The sequence below is a fragment of the Protopterus annectens genome, chromosome 2.part0, assembly GCF_019279795.1.
Source record: "Protopterus annectens isolate FY-2018-M chromosome 2.part0, PAN1.0, whole genome shotgun sequence".
In the NCBI taxonomy this organism is placed as follows: domain Eukaryota; kingdom Metazoa; phylum Chordata; order Ceratodontiformes; family Protopteridae; genus Protopterus; species Protopterus annectens.
In genome coordinates, this window is record NC_056728.1 from 71480642 (window position 1) to 71507528 (window position 26887).

The 26887-nt window shown below is 37.7% G+C and overlaps 1 protein-coding gene across 1 annotated transcript in view; it reads left to right on the top strand.

Annotated features, from left to right (window-relative positions):
* PCNT (pericentrin) overlaps window positions 1-26887 on the top strand; it is a gene marked incomplete in the record, with an annotated part of 2997294 nt that overhangs the window by 2663713 nt on the left and 306694 nt on the right. Inside the window, 1 exon segment of the mRNA XM_044060288.1 lies at window positions 16577-16747. Coding sequence (XP_043916223.1) covers window positions 16577-16747 — 171 coding nt within the window.

The window sequence follows — 26887 nt, forward strand, 5'->3', positions numbered from 1 at the left end:
AGCATGATGACAAACCTCTGTGATATTGAAACAAAAATGAATAAGAAGTAAAAGAAGCAGAAACTGTTGATTTTGTATGCAAAGTATAAGAAGACAAAACTGAAAAAAGATTAGATTAAATGAAAGCTAATAAAATGTACATAGTGTGTGTGTATGTGTGTGTGTGTGTGTGTGTGTGTGTGTATATATATATATATATATATATATATGTGTGTGTACGCACACACACACACATTGTAAGCAAGATATATATGCTATCTGATGAAACAACATAAATGATAATTAACTGATTACAAGTAAATAGAGTGATTCAATTATTTTTTATTATTTATTTGGCAATTGTTAACGGGGATAATCCGAATGGGCAAAAGCCCTTTATAATGGAGGCCCTGGGAGAAAAGCTCCAGTAGGGCATAATGGAGGATCAAGGAATTGTTTGTGAACTTGGGCAGCCTTTTTATCAAAGGTATTAGTGGATGCTACACTATTTGACTGTATCAAGACTCAATTGAATTACCTGTTTTCCTTATTCTCAGTCTCTTTTGAATTTACATTGTTATCACGTTAATGTTACACATTTCTTTCTCTTGTATTTGTTGTAATGTGAACCTTCTTAATATACATTACTTTTCATGTTCATTTTCTTGCATTGATTGACTGTGAAGAAGCTTCATCACTATGAACGTCATAGGAGCACCATATTTTTCAAGTAAACACTTTTTGAAGTGTGAGACTTTACATTATAACCAGTCACGTAGGTATAGGATAGTTTTGAAGTACATTACTGACACACAAGAGATATGTAATATCATTAAACGTAATTGGTATATTCTCACTAGTGACAATATTAGAGGAATTGTTGGTGACACACCATGTTTCTCATTTAGGAATTGAATCTAAAGCAGTTTCTATGTAACATCCCTTTGATCAGATATAAGCAGATTTCCAACAAAAAAGGAACTTTTTCTTGCTGCATGTACACCAGTTGTAAATACATTTTAACTTCAGATGTGTTTGTACATCCAGTGAATAGCAAAATATACAAGCCAAGATCTTATGCAGACTGCAGGACCAGAAACGTTATTTATGCTGCTTGCTGTGTTTTACGCAGTTCCGTTTATGTTGGCAAGACTAATCGCCAGTTTAAGGAACAGATTTCAAAACATATAAGTGACATTGGGTTAAATGATTTTAAGAATCCTTTGATGAAACATATACCAGAGAACAATGATTACAGCTTTCGCTTCTTGGCCATACAGGTCATTAATGAGAATGCAAGGGGAGGAGATTTTGTGAAATTCACTGAGACAGCTGAGATTAATTGGATAGGTAATTTACAGGCTGATAAGCTACCTGGGCTGAACAGAAATCTACATCTCAAACCCGTCCTGAAGGGGCTTAGACTACTGCGGGGATTTTGATTTGCTGTTGAAGTTTAGAGAACTGTTTGTATGGAAGGTTTGATCTGCTGAAAGATACGGATTTATCCGAAAGTGCTAATCTTTATGAATGGTTATTGTATTAAAGTTTTAATTTTATGAGAGCTGTGGAGATTGCTCTGGTTGCTTCATTTGTTGGATACTTTTTACTATGGTGTTTTGGTGTTTTCCTTTGATAGCCAGCCTCTTGTTGTCTTTTGTTAGGGGATATATATATATATATATATATATATATATATATATATATATATATATATATATATATATATATATATATATATATATATGTATATAGAGAGAGAGATAGATATATTTATTTATATATATATATATATATATATATATATATATATTTATATAATATATATATATATATATATATGTATATAGAGACAAATATTTATATAGCTGTATATATTATATATATATATATATATATATATATATATATATATATGTACATACATATATATATGTGTATATATATATATATATGTGTGTATATATATATACACATACATATATACACACACACAAAACACAATGCAACAATGCAAACAAAGGAATGCATAAAATGCAGTGCAGTAATACATATTGCACATGAACTAATATGTACATGTGTATAGGATGCCACATTGAGGCTGGGAAAAGGTTCTTAATTGTATTCTTTGTATTCTGTTTTATTCGTAAGGGATGGTCATTACTTTCTTAAGAAATAAGTTAGTGACTGATTTTTTCCCCACCCCACCTCTGACATGATTAAGCAATATCGGGAAGGCATTCAGTTTATATTTGTACTTGTACACAAATTAAAAATATTGGCTAAAAATGTAACCTTTGTAGGTATAAAAAGAGCATGTAATATTATGGGTCAAAGAAGAAAACCTCTGGTTCTAATGACTTGTTCAGACTTGTATGATTTATCACACAAACTCCTATTGCCCAATTAATTTGATCACTTCCAAGATGCACATACACAAGGGATAAAATGTTATCACCTGCCAAAAAGTTTTTTTGCAATTCAGTGCATACCTTTGATACCAAAATCATAAACAGCAGTATGATTGTTTTAATGGCCTGATCCCTAATATTGTGAGGGATGTATTTGATTATTTTCATGTCTCTGAAAATTATCATTTTCCATGGCAAGCTTTTGATAATGATTTGAAAATTTTAGACACTGTACAATGACAAGGATTTGAACGGTGTGATCTTCCTCTTCTTTTTATCACAGGTATTACAGACCATTCCTTTTGTCTCGTAGTCAGGTGATAGTTTCTTCATTGTATTCTCTTGAGAGAGGCTTGTGGTAGTGACGGCAAGTTTCCCTTTTACTGTTTATATTAATTAATAAAACAGTGCCAAAAAGATAAAACATTCAGAGGAAATTAAATGATGGAAATAAAACAGAGCTCTGCTAAGACATAATTCCTTGCTGTTAGTTGCCTCATTCTTTATAATGGCACAAATATGTGCATACCTCTCAACCTCTTAGATTAAGAAATCTGGACAAAGCCATGAAAAAAGTGTTACAAATAGGGCAATTTTTAAATATTGCTCTTACAAACTTAGAAAGTTTAGAATAACAGGCTTTGCATTAGCATTAATTTTCTGAAGGGTATGAAGTCTGAAACTCAAATGACTGTTATTATTTTCTAACTTCAGTCTTTAATAGATTTGCCACTAATTTTCCAGTAAGCCACAATTTTATGAAAACTGAACCAAAAATATAAGGCAAAAATCTGGACAGTTTGCGAAAATCTGTACAGTTGAGAGGTATAATGTGCACATTTTGTAGAATTTCTATTAAATAATTTGTAGGAATGTCTTGACTTAAAATTGTACAAACTGTAGTGTCGCATATTAACAAAGTTGTAAAAACATTGGCACAGGTGTTAGTTTAGGACCATTTGTGCAGAGTAAATAAAGCAGCATGTTGACCCTTGAAATTATTTCTTTGATAGTTCCAAAGAATAATTTGAGCTGAACCTTAAACAAATTATGGAATTGGCTTTTCCTTTGGGTATATACTTGAAATCAGCTTAAACTTTCTCAGGAAGAATAAGAGCATTTCTTATGTTTTTCCTATACAGCACATAGGCACTAAACATATTCCAAATTTTCCATGTAATCAATAGTTAAATAAAAAGTCATGTTATCTTTTTTATAGGAAGGTAAACCACAAAAACAATTCATGACCAAATTTTGTGGGATGTCACAGAAGGGTCTGCTGCATATATTAATATATTAATGTTGCACAAAAATACAGCTGAATTGCTAAAAAAAATTAAACTGATACATTGGTTACACAAAAATGCAGCTAAATAGGTGAATATGATTAACTTCCCACGCCAGATAGTTTTAGTTTGAAGCAAAAAACTGTACAGAAAATGAGCTGAATTGTCTAGTGTAAACACTACATTCTTTTTAATAGAGTAAAATTAAAACATCTTAAAAATAAATTCCATTTAAACAGGGATATCTACTTATGGTGCATCTAGACTTGTATTTTTTTAAAGTTATGTAAAAATTAGTCATAAGCAAGGAAAATTACTTGGAAATTCTGTGTACAGATCAAAAAATCCATTTAACCTCCATTAGGAATAAAGAATTCTGACAGTAGTTACAGCTAAAACATGCAATTTATTAATTAGTGGTAGAATGGGGAACTGATATCTGCAGTAAATACATTTTTGTTAAGGAAGATAGATAACATTTATAAGACAAAATTTACTTCTCAGATTATATACCATTTTATTAGCAAGTTATGATGCGTAAGTTGGAGCAAGTTGGAGCTGGAAATGTGGAATTAGGAAATAGCGTTCTGTATGCATCAAATCAGAGTCTGAAATTAATAAATTATATTAAATGTATAATATAGTGGCCTCATTTACATTTAAGTTTTCATGTGATGCTCATTGAACTCCATAAAATTTGATATATGTATTTGCACTGTATGTACTTCTGGAAAAGATTGTAACATTTAATAAATTGTGGTGATGTGAAAAAAATCTCATACTCTGTGGCAAGAATTGATGGGCTAGTATTACAAACTCTGTGCATGTGACTTGTATCATGCATCAGAGTTTTAGCTGTCACAAATGATACTCTTATTAATTAGTATGTTTTAAAATTAATATTTTGCATATAGTTCTGTGTAAAAAAAATATGAGGCAAGTTTGAATTAATGTACAGATTGCTTTTTCTCATCCTTTACTGTAAAATATTTTAGTATAGAACAGATCTAGACATCATTTTAAACTATGGTCTTCACTGCTCAGTACTGTGACAAAAAAAAATGGGATCTGTATGAACCTAGGTATTTACACAGTTGTTAAGTACTCTCATACATTATGTATTATGTCATTTGTGTTTAATAATGGGTAGTCCTTGTGTAGAGATGCTAGTGTGCTATGTCCTTCCTTATACCTGATTCAGTATTCTTCACTCTTGGGATATCCTGCCAACGACAGTCAAACGTCTGTCCATCATTCTTCAAGTTGGTATATTTAAGTAAGGGGGTGTGGGAGGCACAGCCCGCCACATGGGTGGTGTGCGGGACGAAGCCTCCCACTTTATTTAGTGTTTAGTGTTTTATTTGATGGGGGGGGTGGCAGCAATTTTTTTCCCTGGGAAAAAAGTCGCTGTTCTGGCTGTTCGCTGTTTTGAGTATTCAAGATTTAGGAGTCGATATAACAGCATTCGATCATCTGATCGTTCGTCGTCGTAATATAGACCCTTCACTTGACAGTTTGGGAGATAAGGTTTTGATTCCTTTTAGACACCAGTTTTTGAGGGCATGCTTCAGGTTTTGCAGGACGCCAGAAAATCCTATATGATTAAATGGAGGAGATTTTCTATTTGGTGTCTCAAACATGACCCAGACCCTTTTTTTTCTCAAATATTTTACTAAGATTTTTAGAATTAAGTAACATAATATAAATTAGAATTATAATCATACATATTGATTTAATGAACCATACAAAAAATAAAAACTCACTTCAAACCAAGATTAAAAAAAGCTATTTGCAAGGGTGACTATGCAAACAGATACAAAGTAATTATTCAAATTAAAGTTCTATTTCCAACTATGTTATAGTCTATTCTCTCCAGTACTTCTGTAACTTTTATCCAAGAATTATAATATGAAGTGATTCTTTCTGTTTTTATCTTAATAGTAGCTATTTCCATTCAAGAGACATTAAGAACCATGTTCTTGAATTCTTTAAATGAAGGTGAAATCTCACTCTTCCAATTTGTAGTAATAGTTTTACGAGCAGTGGCTAACAGGGTCCATAGTTGTGAATATTTAGATCTGGAAACACACTTGGTTATAAGGGCATTAAACAAAATCAATGATTTGGTCAACTGCAAATTATCATTAAAAACAGTTTGCTAAAAATAATTCAGTTTTCCCCAAAATGGTCTAAGCAGGTTACATTCATAAAACATGTGTTGCCAATTAGCTTTCACCTTTAATTTATATCTGCAACATCCTATGTCTTGGCTAAACATTAATTCCATTTTATGAGGTGTGATATAGATTCTGTGGATACATTTCCAAGAAAATTACCATTGTATGCATTGCGGAAATTAGAATGAGTTTATCATTATCTGAAGGAGGTTGATTTTTAATGGTTTCATAATAATCCCAATAGCTTTCTTTATAATATAGTTTTGTATTTTTTAATTAATTTATATATTTTAGATAGAGGGCCTTTTTCTTGAACTGTTTGGTTACCCATAATAGTCAAAAATAATTTTTTTCTTGTACTGCCAACCACAGTTCATTATCTAGATTATATTAACTCATGATTTGTTTCATTTGAAGAACCTTTCTAGATTCTTTCAATTAAATGGCAGCATTCAGGTCTGTTCTGAGCTAGTACAAAATGGAACAAAATACACACTGACCCTTCTGACATTGCTAACATCTTGGCTGACAGGCTCAGTGCAAACCCCCCCACCACCACCTACAGGGCCTATTACCATTCCAGGGGTTTGTGTAAGTCCAGTTATTACTGATACGTTGGTTAAGGCCCTATCTAAAGCTAAAAACACTGCCTCTATGGGACCAGATGGTGTCCCAGGCTGTGTCATATGCGAGCTCCAAAAGGAATTAACCCCGCATCTTAATACCCTGTTCAGTCTCAGCCTCTCCACAGGATATGTGCCCAGAGAATGGCGCACGGCAACGGTGGTCCTGCTACACAAGGGTGGGGCCACAACTGACCCTGGGAACTACCGACCAATAAGCCTGACCAGTCTGATCTGTAAGGCTATGGAGCGAATCATTATGGAACTCGTAAATGGAGAGATTGGGAACCTCCAGTCGCTGGACCCCACACAGTTCGGCTTCATCAAGGGCATATCATGCCTCCTGAACCTGGTGGATTTCTTTGATACAGTTACTCAGGCTATAGATAAGGGAAAAGAGGTACACACGGCTTACCTTGACCTTGCTAAAGCATTTGACACCATTCCCCATTCGGGTATTATTGATAAGCTCACCAGCCTGGGCATAAACCCTTATGTCACAAGATGGATCGCAAACTGGCTCTCAGACAGATCCCATAAAGTAAGAGTAGCGGGATCTATGTCTGAATCCAGACCAGTAACGAGTGGTGTGCCTCAGGGCTCTGTCCTGAGGCCCCTCCTGTTTGGCATATACTTCTCAGAAGTACAGGCAAGCACAGAAGGGCTGTGGCTGACTAAGTTTGTGGACGACTGCAAACTGGGTGCTATAATAGAGTCTCCGGCCGACATAGAGATCCTCCAGAAGGGCCTAAATGAGACTGATGCATGGTGTCAAAGCCATGGTCTCAAGCTAAATGCAAAAAAATGCATAGTAATCCCCTTTGGAAAAAACAGAGTACCCGCAAACTACAACACAGGAGGCAATCCCCTGAAATCTGAAGAGGAAATAAGGGATCTAGGGACCCAAGTAGATAGCCAGCTTTCCTTTGATAACAATGTTACCAAAGTGGTTAGAAAATCCTTCTATGTGACCCATCTGATCATGAAAGGGTTCGCATCAAGATCTAAGGATGTAATGGTGCCCCTCTACTATTCCCTTATCAGACCCATTATTGAGTACAATGCACCAATTGGAATGTACCTGGCTAGACATCTCCTGCAGCTGGAGAGACCACAGAGGTACCTAACCATGAGAATTACTGGCCTCAAACAGTTGCCCTATGCAGCACGATTGAAAAAGCTAAGACTGTTCTCTGTTGCATACCGCGTTCTCAGAGGCGATCTCTGCCTAACGTAAAGAGCCATGTCCAACCCAGAATTGTTGAACATGCTCCATCTTAGCAAAACCAAATCTACTTGAGCTACACACACTAGGGATATAAACCTCAACACAACAATAAATAGAGCATGCTGGAGGGATAGATTCCCTTTGCAGAGACTTCCCTTACTATGGAACAGGGTCCCAATCTACATAAGACAGAGCCCCTCACTATCACTCTTCAAGAGGAACCTTGATGAGTGGATGGGTAACAGAAAGTTCACACCGGGGATCACACCAACAGCACTACTAGATAGGGGCCAAGGGTACTAGCTGCTAGTACAAGGGTCTAGGGAACTACTAAAGGTGCGATGAATACCGCACAACGTGGCTGGGCTAATGTATGCCTTCGGGCAGATAGCTCAGTACCAACCTATGATGCCAATATATTAAAAATTTCCCTCTAAGTAATCATTTGTTAATATGAAAAGTGTCAATATTATTATGTGTATGTGCAATTGGACATAAGAATGACCAAGCCTTAATATCTGTATTTCAATTCAAAACGTTTTTGAGTAGTTAAACTAAGTTTGTGGACGACTGCAAACTGGGTGCTATAATAGAGTCTCCGGCCGACATGGAGATCCTCCAGAAGGGCCTAAATGAATGAGACTGCATGTCAAAGCCATGGTCTCAAGCTAAATGCAAATGCAAAAAAAAAATTGGAAAAAACAGAGTATAAATTTGGAACATATATGTTAACTTTTGTTGTCTAGGATATATTCTGTTACCATCCAATAAAAATTATTAGGCAGACTTTTTGTATATTGTGACAACTATGAAATATTTGATTGTTATCAAATATGTTCTTGTATTTGTTTCCACCTAGCTGAATATGAAGAGTTTAATCACAATGGTAATTTTTTGGCAATAGATGATAACGTGTACATGACAATGTCTGGAAGATTAATTCACTCTGATTCCCAATCCTTTAAATGATTATTTAATGCAATTCTGGGTTTATTAGGGTACCATAAAAAGTTTAACATCAGTTTATTAAATTGATGTATATAATACTTAGGGGGAAAAGAGAGCTTGTTTAACATATAATATTTTTACAAAATAAGCATTTTAACTAGGGAATATCTGTCCTCCATAGTAAAAAAAATTAATGTATTCCATCTCTACATGAAATATTTGATTTTATTTAAGATATTAAAGTTAATTGTTAATATTTCCTTTATGTCATTTGTTAAAGTGACCCCTAGATATTTAATTTTATTGTCTTGTATTATATATTTAGCAAACATTTTTGTTTGTATTAATGCAATTTATAAGTAATATTTTAGTTTTATTTTCATTGAATTTAAGTCCAGAAATTCTCTAAAAGAGATCTTTTGTCAATGTCAGTAAAGTATCCACAAGCAAATTAACTTTTGAAACTAAAGTACTGGTAAAGTGTATGCCCTTGATCTTTGTATTTGTCCTAATACAATTTGTAAATGCTTCAATGACCAGAGCAAACAGTAGGGGAGGCAGAGGACATCCCTGTTTCCATACCCTTAGTAATTATAGTAGATCTTGATGTGCATGACCCAATCTTTATGTAAGCCACAGATTTTTCATATAAACATTTTATTAAATGAGTAAACGGTTGTGAAAATCCATATCCATCTAATGCCAGCAACAGGTAGTCCCAGTAAACTGAAGCAAAAGCACTATTTATGTTTAAGCTCACTAAAGCCGTATTAACTCCTGTGAAATTAATGTAATCAATTAATGTAAGAATTGTTTTGATGTTATCGTATGTTTTTCTATCTTTTATGGTTCCAGTTTGATCTGCCAACAAACGGATCAAATATTTTATTCTACTAACATGTATAGCCATAAATGTTTTTATAGTCAATGTTTAATAAAGCTATTGGTCTGTAAGAAGAACATTCTTTTGTATCTTTATCTGATTTTAGAATTGGGTATATTAATGTGCATTTCCATGAATGGGGGTGATGGTATTATTTTTCTGTAACTAATGTATACACTCCTAACAATAAATTTAAAGCTTCTTTAGTTAATTTATACATTTCAGGTATAGTGTTATCAATTCCGGTAGCCATATTAAATTTTAACTTATTAATTTGTGATTTAAGCTCAGTCATTGTTATTGGTTTAGCAATTAACATTACTTGATGATCTGTTTTATTCTTGATAAATTTCTTAAAGAATTATTTTATTACATTCTCTGATTCAGTTTTTATGTTGTGTGAATTAATTAGACTAAAGTGTGTTTTGAAAGATCTAACATCCCGTCTAAATCAGAAACTGTTTTCTTAGTACCAGGAATATAAACTTATTTTATCTGATTGGTTTTAATAATCCTCTTTGTTTTATTCTTCTTTGATTTTTAGTGTCCATGGAAAAAACATTTAATTTAATGTTTTCTAAATTAATCATAGTTTTATGGTATAATACTTGTAAATATTTTTGTTCATCTAATCTAGTTCATTTTGTTAATTATTTCCTTTTCTGTATATCTAAAATGAGTTTGTCAGTTTTAATTTGTAAATCTAATAATTCTTTATTCCACTGTTTTTTCTTATTAATAAACCAAGCTAGAATGTTGCCATATAAATATGACTTCAAAGAATCTCATATATATATATATATATATATATATATATATATATGATGCATCATAAGTAAGATTTATTTGTAGAAAGGTTTGTATTTCCTTAATATAGAATTCCTTAGTCTTAAGTTCGTTATGTATGATAGGATCCTGGTAATATGTACACTTTAAGCATTCATTACCATGTCAAAATAAGTGTGTTATGATCAGATGAAGGGCATGTAACTACTTTGACTTTGTCCAGTTTTGAAGATGAATCTCTTGAATATTTTTTGGCACTTTTTAACTGTTCAGAGTTGAATAAAACAATAATGGAATTCAGTTCAGAATACATATTGAATAAATTGCATTTATTTAAATCGTATTTGCTTAAATACAGCTGCACACAAGTGTGGTAGCTTGCACTTGAATTGTTTTTAGTATTGTTTTAGCTGCTTTTTTTAAAAAAAAAAAATCTAAGCTTGTTTCCTACCTTTCCTGTAGCTAGTCTAGTCCATATACAGATTTGCTTTATCCAGGACTGTATGTAAACTTCTGAGCCCCCCCCCCAGCCTTTCTGTGTTGGAGGGAAGCCTTCTAGCTAATCAGTGGGAGTGGTAAGCACTAGCCTAGGTAGTCTCTCTACCACAAGAGGAGTGGATTCTGGACCAGAAATTTCAGTTTATTGGCTGTTTGGCCAGTTTTTCCATTTCTTTCAACTTCTGGTTTAAAAGCCCATGTTTGCAGTTTGTTACCCACCTTTCCTGTAACTAGTCTAGTCCAGATACAGATCTGCTGTATCCAGGACTGTTTGTAAGCTTCTGAGCCTCCCCAAAGCCTTTCTGTGTTGGAGGGAAGCCTTCTAGCTTATCTGTGGGAGTGGTAAGCACTAGGTAACCTATTTAGCACAAGAGGAGTGGTTTCTGGCCTAGAAATTGTAGTTTATTGGCCGTTTGGGCAGTTTTTCCATCTCTTTCAACTTTCTGGTTTAAAAGCTCACGTTTGCGCTTGCTTCCCGCCTTTCCTCTAACTAGTCTAGTCCAGATACAGATTTGCTGTCTCCAGGATTGTTTGTAAGCTTCTGAGTGGTGCCAAAGTATGCTCTTCAATTTTTCCCTTAGATCTGCTAGTTCTCTCCCCTCCTGCACTTTTATTAGCTTATTAGTCTAGCACTTTACCAGACTTCTTGTAGCAATTATTGTAACACACAAAAGTGCTACCAGCACTATGTTCTACAAGGAAACCGCTCCAGTACTTATTATTAATGCCCACCCCTCCAGGCATGTCTAAAAATCAGTTCCCTGTGCTTTCTCTTATTAAACTGGGGAACTTGGGCATCCTGAGGCAATGTAGGAACTGCCTCATGTACACTGACAACCCTCTCCTCTTACCTCCCAGCACTCAGACTTGCAAAAGATGCACTTGTATATCCAAATTAGAAGCCATGCACTCTCCAGCCAAGACCAGAATAGCTGATCAAGAGGAGAAGATCAACACTTGCACCACACCACATGGAACACACAGCCTTCCAGAACACACACCAGCACTGCCTTCACATAAAAACACAAACCACACACTCACCCTCTCGAGGCTCTCAGTAAAAATCTACCCAAACAGCAGAGACCTCCAAGGCAGAAATGCTCTCGACCACCACAACACAACACTAATCATGAGACACACAACTCTCCTAAACAGTGTGCCACTCAATCATAGCCCCTAAGGCAAAACAGCATGCCCAACATACTGGTCATAAGTGACTTGATAGTGAGGCACACTGATGTCCCACTCACTAGGTTGAGTAAGGAGAAAGTAACAGTCAGCTGCCTGTCAGGTGCCAGGATCCGCCACATAACGCATGCACTCAGGTCCCTCAACAACAGGTACAAATATGATTCTGTCATTGTACATGTGGGTGTGAATGGCTTTAGACGTACCTCCCTGGACTACATGAAAATAGAAATGGAGGAGCTCTCGGATTATGTCGCCCAGGCGGGTATGACCCTAGCCCTGAGCAGTATCCTACCATCACCCGAATGATACCACAGTACAAGAAGAAAATGATTGATTTCAACTATTGGCCAAGTTTCTGGTGTCATTCTAAGGGGATCCAGTATCTGTCTGCCTGGGATGACATGATTGACAGATTTCGATGCTTTGCCAGAGATGGCCTGCATCTGTCACCCCTGGGCTTCCGGATACTGGCCAAGGCTCTTGCCACCCCTATATTTTTTAGGCGGTGTTCCAAAGACCAAATTACCACCATAACAGCTACAAACAAATTCAGTCTGAGGGTCATGCTGCTAAATGCTAGAAGTCTAAATCTCAAAACACACTTGCTCGAAGCACTCCTTAAAATGGAGAAAATCGACATTTGTGCCATAACAGAGACCTGGTTCAAGGTAGTAGAAAGTACCCATACACTAACTGGCTATAACTCATTCTACATATTTCGGCCCCAGAACTTGGACCGAAGCTCCATAGGCGGTGGTGTTTCCATATTCATAAAGGATGCGCAGGCCTCCAGACTGGTAGCCCAACATAATGTATCTGAGATACTTAAGGTGCAACTAAAATTGGGCAAGACAGAGATTCAGGTTGTAGCCTGCTATAGGTCCCAAAGCTCACACTGCACATTCCTAAGCACCCTGGAGAATATTGGGGCCCATCCTAACACTGTTATACTGGGTGATTTCAGCTACCCCTCCATTAAATGGGAAAACTACTCATGTACCAATACACTTGCCCATCATTTCCTGGAATTCATTAATTCCAATGCCCTGGACCAGCTCGTTCTTACCCCCACTAGAGGTAGCAACATTCTTGACCTGGTCATTACTAACATGGGCAACTGTTGCTCTACACCAATAGTCAACTCCTCCCTCGTTAAATCCGACCACAAACTAATCACCTTGGAAATCCACCCCCCCCCCCCACAAAGGTAACCACCATAAAAAAACTTCTCCAAGGCCAAACTTTGGGCTCCTAAAATCAAAGGTGGCTAACTTCTCGCCACCCATGCAAATGGAGAATAGTTGCATGACTGCCAAATCATACACCAGTGCATTGTACGAACACATACACAAATGCAGGGATCTTGCTATACCCAGTAGAACCAAGACGCTCTCCTCCAAAAAAAGGAAGCCAATCTGGTGGTCCCCTGCCATAAACAAACTCTACAACAGGAGGAAACTGATGTAGAATAAGGTGGTCCCAAGACTGGAAAAACTCCCTTATCAGCCTCAACAAAAAGTTGAGATCCCTCATCAAATCCTCTAAAGCTAGCTATGAAAACAGAATTGCAGCACATAGTAAAGACAACCACAAGGCCTTCTATAGTTATATAAAGAATCTCCACGGCAATACCCAGATTTTCTCTGAGCTACTGCACAATGGTATCTCCTATACCAAGCCAACAGATATTGCCAATATACTGACAGAGAGATTCCGTGCCAACTTTACCCCCACCAAAGGACCAGTCACAATACCAGTAGATTGCCAGGCACCCATTATTGCTGCTGCACAGGTTAAAACAGCACTGTCCAAGGCAAAGAATACAGCATCTATGGGACCTGACAGTATCCCTGGCTGTTGTCTACATGAACTACAGGGTGAACTGGCACCTCACCTGTTTGTCCTGTTCAATCACAGCCTTACCTCAGGCTTTGACCCTACCGAATGGCACACTGCTACCGTCATCCCTCTCCAAAAAGGAGGAGTGACTACAGACCCTGGGAACTATCGCCCCATTAGCCTGACGAGTCTGATATGCAAAGCTGTGGAACGCATCATCATGGACCTAATAAACAAGGATCTAGAGAATATCCAAACTCTGGATCCCACACAGTTTGGTTTTGTGAAGGGTAGATCATGGCTGCTGAACTTGGTCAACTTCTTTGAGTCAGTCACCAGAGCTATGGATGAAGGCAAGGTGGTTCATGCAGCCTACCTTGATCTGGCCAAGGCATTTGATACTATTCTCCATTCAGGAATCATAGAAAAACTCATTAAGCTAGGCATCAAGCCCTATATCACTAGGTGGGTTGCAAACTGGCTCACAGGTAGAACCCACAGTGTAACAGTAGCTGACTCCAAACTCCCCAAGTGATGTTGACATCTTACAGAAAGACCTCACTGAGACCAACGACTGGTGTCAGAACCATGGCCTTAAGCTTAATGCCAAAAAATGTCGTCATTCCCTTTGGGAAAAACCTTGTTCCCATAAATTACCACAATGATGGTAGTCCGCTGAACACAGAAGGCATTATAAGAGATCTGGGAACACAGGCTGACAGCAGCCTCTCTTTTGACCACCACATTGCCACTGTGGTCAGAAAGTCCTTCTGTGTGGCACATCTCATTACTAAGGGTTTTGCATCCAGGAAGAAAGCGGTCATTGTCTCCCGCTACTGTTCCCTCATTAGGCCATTCATTGAGTACAATTCCCCTTTTGGCATATACCTCACTAAACACCTGCAACAACTGAAGAGGCCACAAAAGTACCTCACAAAGAGGATCCTAGGCCTTAAACATTTGTCATATATGGACAGACTTAAAAAACTCCAACTCTTCTCTGTCTCATATCACCTACTTAGAGGCGATCTCTGCTTGACTTCCAGAGCCATGTCTGACCCAGCTCTGTTAGAAATGCTGCATCTAAAGAAATTCCAATCCCTCTGTACTATACGCTCCAGAGACCTCAAACTCATTACCACAATCAACAAAAAAATGCTGGCGGTACAGGTTCATAACCCAGAGACTGCCCATGCTGTGGAATAGACTTTCCCAGAGATGTCAAGCAGAGCACCTTACTGGCCCTCTTCAAGAGAAATCTTGATGAGTGGATTGGAAATATAAAGTTCACCCCAGGGATCACTCCATTGGTCTTACTCGACATAGGCACTAGGCACTAAGGTCGGGTGGCACAATGTCAGTTTAATCCTAAGGGCTAGGCTTGTAAAGACTCCAGGGCCATTAGCCTAATACACACTTATGAACCTATGAAATGTATACTGTATTCTTGATTGAGTGCCACGTAAAAAAAAATGAATTTGGCTCAGCATAATCTTTTACATATTTAATATGAAACATGACAATAAAGTCGATTAATGCATTTGATGTGAGTGGTTTCCTACGTGTATTGTTTTGCATTAATATTAATAATCAGTGTATCTCCTCCTGGATTTTTAAGGCCATTTTTTTTTATATCCTTTTCATGGAAATCAGATTTCTTCTGTTAGTGTTCATTCTACCAGAGCAGTTGCCTCTTCTGGTGCATTTTTCAAGTATCTGGATACTAGATCACTGCTGGAATCTTCTGCTTAGTTTTCTGTTCACGCTTTCACCAAACATTACAAGGTGATTGTTATTTATACGACCAGGGCTGGTTTTGCCAGGGAAATCTTTCATGGGATTTTTGAGAGGCAGTTCTGTGGCTTCCTCCTCACATACTTTCCAGTAAGCTTTTTTTATTCTCTCAAGTGTGAAGATTACTGCAGCAGTGATAAGGAAGGACATAGTACAGTTGTGTAAGATCATAACGTCACAGTAAATGTCACAGTTTTCACTTTTGCACTATTCTGTTCCTCCCTCCGCTCTATTGCCTTCCTTCTGGCCTAGGCATCTTTCTTACATTCTTTACTACTTTCCTTCCTGTCTGTACATGTTGTTGCTTTCCTCTGAGGTTGCTTCTGTTCTTCTGGGAGCAGTTCAGTTATAAGGATTAGGCCTTGCACATAGGACATACTTCTGAAGTATGGTGACTAGAAGGTGTAAAGTCTTTGGTATACTGACGAGACGTTCGACCATCCTCACCAGGATATCCCAAGACTTAAGAATACTGCATCAATGAGAAGTAGGACATCTTTGTTATGGTAAGATCTTACGCAGCTGTACTTTTTTTTTAAATGTTCTAGTAAGCATGTACTTATATTGTCTGTTTATATGTTTTATTCTAATTTACGTGAAATATTTCATTTCTTTTATGAAGTTGATTAAAATGCTGTGAGACATTTTTAAATCTTTTTTAAAGAATTTTTCATCAGAACATATCAGACATTCTCTGAGATTCATCACTTTATAGAAATGGAGGAAAATTGAATCAAATGGTCAGCATTAAACGATCAAACATCTTGAAGATGGTCAGTTGTAAAGGATAGCTATAGCTATTAAATGATTAACACTAGTATAGGTACTAACTATGTATTTCTGTCAGGAACACTACTTATGTATTTTAATATACATGTCAGTAAGCATGTGCCTGTTTTTTCCAACCCTTTTTGTATCACTCTCATTTTTCAGGCTAGATCTTATTCTGTTGAATCTATCCAGGAAGCAGAAAGAGAAGTCTGGCAGAAAGAAAAAATAATGCTTCAAAATGCTGTCAAACAAGCTGAGGCCAAACTGGCCAGAGTAACGACTGAGATTGCAGAGATTGAGAACAGACCACAGTCAGACACTTCTAATCCTAAAGTAAGTGCATTTTTATGAAGAATTGTAATGATGTAGATTCAGCTGTATGTGGTACCATTTTCAGTCTGCGTCCGACAGGAAATCGTATAGACTATTGTTTACTTTTCAAAAGACAATGTAGTATAAAATATATAAACCATAAATTGAGATATTTTTATTATTGATGTTACATCAGGAAAATATAGTAATGATTTAGTTTGTATAAGAAACAACAGTGTTGTATGCATATTACACATAATAATGTCGCTTAACGATGCAGGTTAAATTAGTCCCTCATTCTTTGGTCTTTTGCATATCCCCTTCCAAAAAAAAAACAGTGATCACGAGAATAGCTATCATTCAAGCAACAGAGTGTTTTTTTTCTTTACCATCATTCCTGTAATCTCTACCACATCAACTATGAATGATATAAGCTTCCACATTGTAGGACCTATTAACTACATGCCTTCTTAATATGCATGTGTCTAATTCCCTTGACTACATTGTGAATGATGTTGATATGCTCTTATTTTTGGCTCTTTACATTATCTTTTGGAGTAACCATCCTTTGCTGTGTGTCAGGCATATGGCAGAGTGGACTTCTTAAAAGACTAACCCAATGTTTGAAATCCACTCACACCCTCTGCCCTCCTCAGCGAGCGCCTTCTGCAACCAGGATGCTGATTGATTCCTTGTCTTGGTTGCATTTAAGGCTTCATCCCTCTGTATCACTGAGCCAATTAAATATTCTCTCATTCATTGTATTGTCACCCTTTTACAGTCAGCCTGAGATTACTGTTTAATAAAGGATTTTAAAAGCATTTTCATATATGACTGTAAAAACAGTACACTGTAGAAAGATGAAAGACAGATCGTCAAACAAGGCTAAGAAGAGGTGCCATTCTAAAACTGATCATCTGATGGTGCCACTCCAAATCTAATTATCTAAAATTCCATTGTGTGCTATTTTTTCTTATTAGGTGTCTTCACCCACTTCTCCTGTTTTTCCAGATACATATACATGAAACAAAGGCACTGTCAGTACTAATTATTGTAACACCCCCCAAAAAAATTATGTTCATTGTCTTTGTTTGCAGAAATGCAAGCAATTATTTTAAACTGGTTTAAGTAAGTTTTCTGAAGACCTGGTAGCATCACTTCTCAAGGTTAACTCTAAAAAGTTATAATGTGACATGCTGTGTAGTTCTACAGCATACAGAATTTGGCCCTGGGAGCTTTCCAAATGATTCAGGGTCCATCCCATCTGCTGGAGGAGCTTGGCTGACTTGGTATGGGAGTGTTTACAGATACCAACTTGCCCATGTCAGGGGAAGGGCATTGACAAAATCCTACAGGACTGTATTCTGGGGGAAAGCGCAGAACTGTAACTTCTGTAGCAGGGATATATGAAGAGTGAGAGCCAACCATGGAGAACACAGCATTTCAGCTAAGCATTGTGGGTATGCTGATGCATGTATCCATGCTAGATTATTTTTTTGAACATTGCACCCCGCTGGTTAGCCAATGGGGATACGGGTCTATATCAAAATATTGAAAGTTTACTTACCTGAACACCTAAACGCCGACACATATTCCGCGAACCGCAAATACACCGAAAGCCCTAAACCGCGAAATTCAAAAACTCAAAATGTCGTAGTTGTCCCATCCCACTGCCCGCTACATACTACCTACCCAAACTAAATAGGCCACTTAAATGCAGTAAACAAAACCCTACTTCTAACCCTAAACTAAACCCTACTTCTAACCGTACACTAAATCTTTCATATACCATCAAGTATGCACTTAACTTAACCAGCACCCTCACCCTAAGGTCCGTTACTATCGCCCACTTACCTTAAAAAGCTATACCCAAACAAACTAAATAATACACACACATACACTTAATAAAAAACTGCTTCTAACCCTACACTAAATCTAACATACATTACCATCTATGCACTTACCTTAACCCGCACCCTAATCCTAAGGTCCGTAACTATCGCACACTTACCTTACCAACCATGACGAATCGACATTTTGTATTTTGTGCTTCAGGATGATCAATTTTTTTGCAGTTCGATGAAGACGTGTCGACCTTTAGGTGTTCAGGTAAGTAAATGTTCGAGTTTTCAGTATAGACCCTGGAGATACATCTGTGTTAGCAGGGTATTAAAAAAAGAAACTAACTTCTTGCTGGATGATGACTGTACTCTTGTCTATGACCTCCCTCTCATGATGTCTGTTCAAAGATTCCATTCAGGTGGAATGAATTTCGTTTTAGGGGGTAAACGATTGATATTTAGAGGGTTTTGGGATGGAGAGGTCAAAAAAATTACAATAAATAAATATTAGCTTTCCTGAACCTCCTCCAGTTTCTCTTGAATTTCATCATTCCCACTGCCTCAGTGGCATTTTGGGTTATCTGTCAAGGTAAGCCTGTACTGGGCAGCTTTCAAAAACTCAGACTCTCCCTCCCTATCTCTTCCTGTGACAGCTGATTGGCTGAAGATATCCTGAGAGAGAAGCCTTCAGCTGTCAGAGGAAGTGAATGTTCAGTCTTTCTGCCACCCAGAGAAGAAAGTCCTCCGATTCTTCACAGGATCCAGTGCTGATTTTTACTGCTTACTGCTCAGATAAGCCCCATTTGGGGACCCCATTCCTCTCATCTTATTATTAGATTTATTATTCTTTTTCGATTTTTATGTTTAAGTAATATTTATGTTAATATTATGTTTTTGACAGTGTTTACAGCAATTCCTTTGAGAATTCCTGCTTGCAACCATGTTTGTTTGGCTTCTATATTTTGCAAATGCTTGTTTTTCTTGGTTTGAGGAAACTTTTAAGTCTTTCTGTCAGAAGTGTAATGTGTGTGATTGTTGTTAGACATTAGGGGTTGTCTCATGCAGTCAGAATTGCAAATTAATTACTCCTATCATTACTGTTGCTACTTCGCTTTATGTTCATGTTTTCATATGAAATACTGCCGAACTTGGATTTTTTTCAACATTTATACATTTACTTTATGTCTCTGCTGTGTTTGTTTTTAATATCAGATCACATGATTTTACTGCAAATTAAGCTATTTGAATGTGGTTTGGAGATTTTAATCTAAAATGAAAATATAGTTTATATTGCCATGAACTGTTATTTTACTGCAGTTTAATGTGGTTAATGTGTATGGAGCTAATTTTTAACATGAGTTTGGCATATTGGTTACTTTAGTAATTAGATTTTGTGACATTGAAATTATTTAGCATCTGTCAGTTGTAAGAGTTCTGAACACGTTTCAAACTGTTTTTGTAATAATAGCACAGTTTGGCAGAGTTTAGATATGTGGGGATATGATTATTAATAAAAAAGTTTTTAAGTGCTTGTTGTGATAGAGATTATACAGTACTATCAGGTTATCATTCTGGCTGGTGTTCTCTCCCCTGACTTGATTTCTAACACTGGACCCCTCAATTAAAGCTGGTTCCATCTAAAAGGAAGAAACAAAATAAAAATATGCCTTAGCCTATGGTTTGGGATTCTTTCTGGGCCACAGCTTAGCCTGCAGACCATTTAGCTTTTAACCCTTCTCCCTCTATTGTAGTTTTCCAGCTAGTACGGAGTGGAAGATAGTGCAGGAATAGTCCTGGGTGAGAGACTGTTTACCAGACATAATACTCTGTTCCCAAATATTTTATCTAGTAGTGAAGTTCACCAGAAAAAGAAACGGAGGCTTCATCATACAACAGATAATAATGGTTTCCTTGGCTGAGTGTAATGCAGACAACAAATTCTGGCAGTTGAGTTCCCCTCCATGGCTCTAATGCTAGTTTGACTGGAGACCTTTCTTGTGTTTCAGAAAATGATGAGGAATCTGATGAGAATAGTGAAGATTAGCCAAGTACAATTACCACAGGCTTCCTCACAGACTGGATCTGCTGACACAGCATGAGGGGGTGAGTGGTACAACTCCAACTTAGACCAGTTGCAGTTTGGAGGATTCTGTTTTCCTTTTGGGTACTTGTTCTAGGAGGATGTGCAGCAGGTATGGAAGGAAGCAAGAAAACCTGCATCTAGAAAATCTTAATGTTTACAAGTGGTACCTAGCTAATAACAGAGGTCCTGAAAGAGTTTTGACCCATCTGGTTTTGAAATACTTGTAAATAAATAAATGTAAATGTTGACTATTTAGGGATGGCTTGTCATATGCTTCTGTCAAATCAAAATGTGATTCAACAAAGTATTAGTTTAAGGGTGTGCACACACAACAAAGTATTAGTTTACGGGTGTGCACACTTATGCAACCAGTGTATTGTATGTTTTTTTATTTTTTATATTTTTCCCCTATTTGTTTTTCAATTGAATTGTACATGTTATAGGTCACATTAAAGGTGGGAAAAGTTTTGAAATGATTTATTGTGGTCAAATTTTTTTATGTCACAAAAACCTGGATTTTGACAGGAATGTGTAAACTTTTTATGTCCACTGTATGGTATTGTGACTGGCTGCAAATTTACTCTTGCTAAATGATTCTGGCTTCAAGTGCTTTCCTCTCCTTATTTGTGGAAACAGGCAAGCCTTGAACACTCACTTCCTGTCACAGCTGCATGCTTCCCTCTCAGGATATGCTGAGCCAATCATCTGTCACAGGAAGTTTATTGAGCACTTGTATCCAAACATTCAGGACTTCAGTATTCTGTCAAAAGTGCTCAGTAAACTTCATTTTTGGACTAAGTAGACCTTCCTAGTGCATTACTTCATCTTGCTGGGGGCAAACGTCTTGCTGTAGTGGTTTGGTTTATTAGTTCTTGGTTTACCTGCACATTCCATTGAGGATATGCTGTATGTCTTTGGAGATGACCTAAAATTTATTTATTTATTTTACATTTGTTTACCAGGAAAGTCCCACTGGATGTATGTCCATTTTCAACGGAGGCCCCAGGGAGAAAAGCTCCAGAAAGCAGAGTACAAATACATTAGGAACAATAGAAACATTTAGAGATAAGTATAATATGCAGTTTTCAGTAGGGTTGCAAACTTAGATAAAACATAGACAACATCAAAATCATGCAGCTTCAGTTTCGGACAGTAATACACGCAGTTATGGGCTAAGCCCTATCAAGAATTCATTCACCTATTAGAGTGTATGATTGAAATGCTTAGAGAGAGTTTGCGGGAACAGCGGGTGATGATTAGTCGGGATTTAAGCAGGGACATTGCCAATGCTGTTGGAAGTGTAGTTTGAGGCTTTTTTTTAACTGGATTAAGGAGGATTGGTGAGTAAGTTTAGCAGGTAGCATATTCCCAGTTTTGCCTGCTGAGTTGGCGAATATTGAGTCCCCAGCCATATTTATGCTCTTAGTTGTTTGTACTAGCAGTTTGTCAGCAGAGCGTAGTGACCTCAGGTTGCCGTATGGTTTGATGAACTTATTTAGTGCTGGTGTTTTTCTGGGTTGATATAGTATTTTGTGGGTTATTACAAGTTGGTTGTATCGAAGAAGACTGGGCCACTCCAGCCATCCTAGTAAGTTAGGTTGATACGATGGTGGGTCCTAGAGGTAGCACCTGTACTAAATCTAGCAATATGGTTGTAACAACTAGCAGGTTTGGTAAGGGTGACTTAGTTCAGGTTAGTGAATAGGGGAAGGCATTGAGGAGGGTAGAAAGTAGGGGGGTTCTTGCAAAAGAGTGAGGAAGGTTTTGATCCTGTATAGGGAGTCCAGTTTTTTGTTGACAGATTTGATGGTTTGATTGACATTGATATCATATTTTAGGGCGTTATCGACTGTGATGCCCAGGAGTTTTGTGTGAGTATCTGCGGATATAATAGTGCCATTGTTGGAACATATAGTAAAGAATGGTGAGGAGGATTTGCAGGTGGTGGAAAAGATGAGCAGTTTAGTTTTGTTGGTGTTGAATAGAGGCTGACGGTTTGCAAACCATTTTTGTACATCATTAAAGGTATTCTGGGTTAGGATCATAAGCTAAGTTGAGGAGGAGGTACATATTAAAGTAGAGTCGTCCGCATATTGGATGCAGGTGGCCTTGGGGAGTGATGGTGGGTAGGTCATTGATAAAGACTGAGAAGGGTAGTGGTCCTAGTATGGAGCCTTGGGGAACTCCTAGAGTAATAGGTAGACGTGTGGATAGGGTATTCTGCCATAAAATTGCATGTTGTCTATCAGCCAGGTAAGATTGCAACCATTTAAGAGAGCTACTATTCAGTGACAGTTCCTTCAGGGTATGGAGAAGCAGTTGGTGATTGACCATATCAAAGGGCTTGGAGAGATCTAGAAAGAGAGCAGAGGTAAGTTTGTTATTGTTTCGGTTGATGTTGATATAGTTAATAAATGCCACTGAGGCAGGAAGGAATTCAAACATCTACTGTTATAGGTAAGTAGGACTTGTACAGCTGTAGCTTCTGCTTCGTGTGTTCACCTTGGCATAGCAGAGTGTTTTAGGATTTCTACCATTTTATCCATATTAAGAAATCAGGTCTTAGGTCCATTTGTTTTTACAATAAAAGGGTGTGTGCTTTGTAGGCCATTCTTTGCATTTTTTGCATTTATTATGGTATTGAATTGTGTGTCTTTTCACTAGTTACCATTAATTGTCAGCTTAAACTGTTGTATCTGTTTTATTTATGGCTTCAGCATCAGCGTCATCTTCATCTTTATTTTTAATGCCATTAATAATTTAAGATGCTTTCACCTTTTTTAAATACTGTATTCTTTCTGTTTTGTACTTGCAGTTTGTCAGTGTCATGATGTGCTGTTTTGGATGCGTAGACGTGTACCACTCTTAAATGTCTTTGTTCCTTCCTTATAAATGTAGAAGTGTGCTTTGATGTGTAGTCAGCATGCTTTTAATTTTCCTATATGTGCTGTACTTTAAAATTGTAGGAGTGCAATCTCGACTAACATGTTAGCTGTAAACTTGAGGATATTGCTTTAAATTGGTGTAAGCTCCTTGACAGGTGACTTACTAGTACCTAGTGCACTACTTAAAAGTTTTAGGGAAATCCTTTTTCCAAATCTGGGAAAGGTCTGTTTGCATAGGCTGCTATCGTTTGCCTACTCTCCTGTACTTCAGTGAAGGATTGTGGCTGAACTGGCATGCACTTTTTATATTGTTATGAACTGCATGTCAGAATATCTGATGACTGTCTCTGACCTAAAGCCTTTCTTTCACTGTTTTCATGCTCTGTGTTGTTTTTCAGACCATTCAAATTGTATGTCCTTTTTAACAGTCAATGGTGCTGTGTTGACACTAAAGTCTTGAAAATCGTGATCTGTAGTTAGCCATTCCTTTCAGCCTTCTCATGTTTAGCTTTTGTGGATAGAGACCTATGTGTAGAGTTCATTTTTATTTTTTCATTTGAGCAGTGTGTGTGTGTGTGTGTGTGTGTGTGTGTGTGTGTGTGTGTGTGTGTGTGTGTGTCTATCTAGACATCCTGGATGATGCATATAGTTTTCCATCTCTGCAGCCAGATTCTAAATCCCCCTGCTCCTACGAAGCTGTATAGTTTTTCTAAGGTCATGAGTCCCACAAGCACATGTATAAGAATAAAGTAGCTGATTCAACAGTGGTGTCCTTATATTTCAGCAAAGGTTGGAAGAAAACTTTCACCTTGGTTACCCTAGCTTTCGTCAGGGACCTAAACTGACAGTAGCACATACTAAAGTGTAGAGAGTCATACGTTAGCCAACTGAGACAAAGGGGTGAGAGAGGATAAAGGGTATAAAGAGGAAGATTGGTTGACTTATGCAACCTCATTTTCCGGGTTGTTAGAGACTCTGAAATGCTGCTGTGATGCAATGGGATGCATCATGCATGGCAGTTGTTAATGGAGGTCTGTGGTTCAGAGACGTGCATTGCTGAAGACTAAACCCCTGCCAAGGCACATAAAAGCAGAACTCCTTAATGCCAACCTAGACAAGGATCTTCACTTTTGACTGTCTGTAGATAAAACTTTTTAAGAAGCTGGAGAAAAGGGACAAATCATGCAAACTGTCTAGGAGCTTTTCCTTTCAACTAAAAGAAAGTACCCCAGTTTAAACTGTCCTTTGTACCCCAAGCAGAGCAATAACAAGCCACAAAAGGGACAGTAAAGGCCACTAAACAAAGAACTGACAAGCTGACCAGAAGGGGAAGCCTTTGACCACTCAGGGCCAAGATATTCAGAGGGAGCAGCTGTGATTCAGGTTCATAGGTAGTTACTAAGAATGCAGTCCAGGAGATCATCAGTGAACCTAGCCCAAATTCCCATTTGTCCCAAAGCATTGTATGGTCACGTGACCTGCTCAAGGTCACACAGTAGGTAAATGACGACTGAGGGAATCGAACCATGTATCTTGCTGTTACCATCTCATAGCTCTAATCCACTGTGCTTCCAGTTTGGAAAAAGAATGGTCCATTCTCATACCAAGAGTTGAACCCTAGCCACCTGGGTGAAAAGCAGGAATCCTAAATACTAGACCATCTGCAAAGCTAGTACCCCTCCCTTCCTCACCCATTCCAAATCCCATTTCATACCATCCCTCCTCCACAAACTGCTTTACTCTTGCATTACCCCCATTAAAGATAGTAGACAGACTTCTTTTCACACAGGACAAGTAGGTCCTGTTGAAGTTAAAGTAGGATACAGACAGCATTTCAAAGAGAGACAGCTTTTTTAGGCATTCCACAAGTATTCAATGATTAAATCCAACTTATTCCTGCCACTGTACAAGACTTGCTATCCCAGAAAGCCATAGAAATGGTACTAGAACAAGAAAAAGGGATGATATTTTACTCTAGGCATTTCTATTCCCAAAATGGGAAGACACAGTTTTTATAATGGTTAAAGTCTTCACCTCTTATGCACAAAGGTGCAAGCTTTGATACTGACCTCCAACCAATATCTGTACTGAGTCTGCACATTCTCTTTTGTGACTCTCTGGGGTTCTTCCCACCTCCCACCTCGCAAAAACATGCTGAGAGTTTCCACCTCAACTCACTCAAGAATGGAGTTGTGGACAGCAACACACATTCTTGATGGTACCTGTTGGGAGAACAGTTATATAGACCAACCACTTTAGGCATCAGCTCTGGTGAACAGTATCCTCTAGACATCCACATGAGTGGGGCAGCAAGAATAATGAACATAGATTTCCTCCTAGTAAGGAAAGGTGTTGGGGGTAGAATCAATTGTAACAAGATCTTACCCAGTGAAACAGTCTGCCGACAACATCAACCACTGGATGCAATAATTAGCTGCTAACAGTAGAGAATGCTCTGGGTTCAACATAGACGAGGCTAAAGAGCTGGAAGCTGACTAGAGAGAAAACACAAGAGTTCACAAAAATACTCTGGGCTCTAGCAGTCTGTAGTTGAAGAATGCCAGCAACTGTAAAAACTGTAGAACAAATATGGGGCCGAGCCAGGTATGTAAAATAAGGTACATAAGGAAAACTGGTGATGGAATGCAGAAGTCCAGGAAGTCATCAAAAGAGAGTAGGAGTGCAGGAAAAAGTGGATATAGAAAAGTTAGACCAGGCTAGGTAGGAATATTGGTTCGTTAACAGAGGCTAAGAGAACAATTGCTGGAGAATAAGTATGTCAGTGCCAGTGATCAAGAACAAAGGGAACGTTCACAACTATGGGCAGTATAAATGTGTCAAACTCCTGTCACACTGTATGAAAGTCCTAGAGAAGGTGACTGATAAATGACTAGGCAGAGTAGTAGAAAATAAGATGGGAGATGAGCAGTTTGGATTCCAATCAGGATCCAACACAAACAACCGGATGTTTGCAGTTTGAGAGATCAGAAGAAGCCAGAGAAGAGGAGAGAGTCCAACAGAGCATTCCTAGACTTAGAGAAAGCATATGACAAGGTCGCAAGAAAGGTGATTTGGACATGTGTTCAACACAAACACACTTCCTTATATGCATATGGTTAGTAGTGCCCCACTACCTTCCCCCTGGAAGTCTGTCAAAGCTCAGAACTCCTCTCACTGCCTGTATGTGAGGGTGAGGAAGCAATCAACTGGCAGGACCAGGGCAGCCTTTGTGCCTAGTCCCTTGTATTAACTAGTCAGGTGGCTATAATTTTAGGGAAAGTAACTGGCTCAGTCCAACATAATAGCTTTTAAAATATTTAATTACCAGTGTTTATGTGGAAGTCTGTGTTGA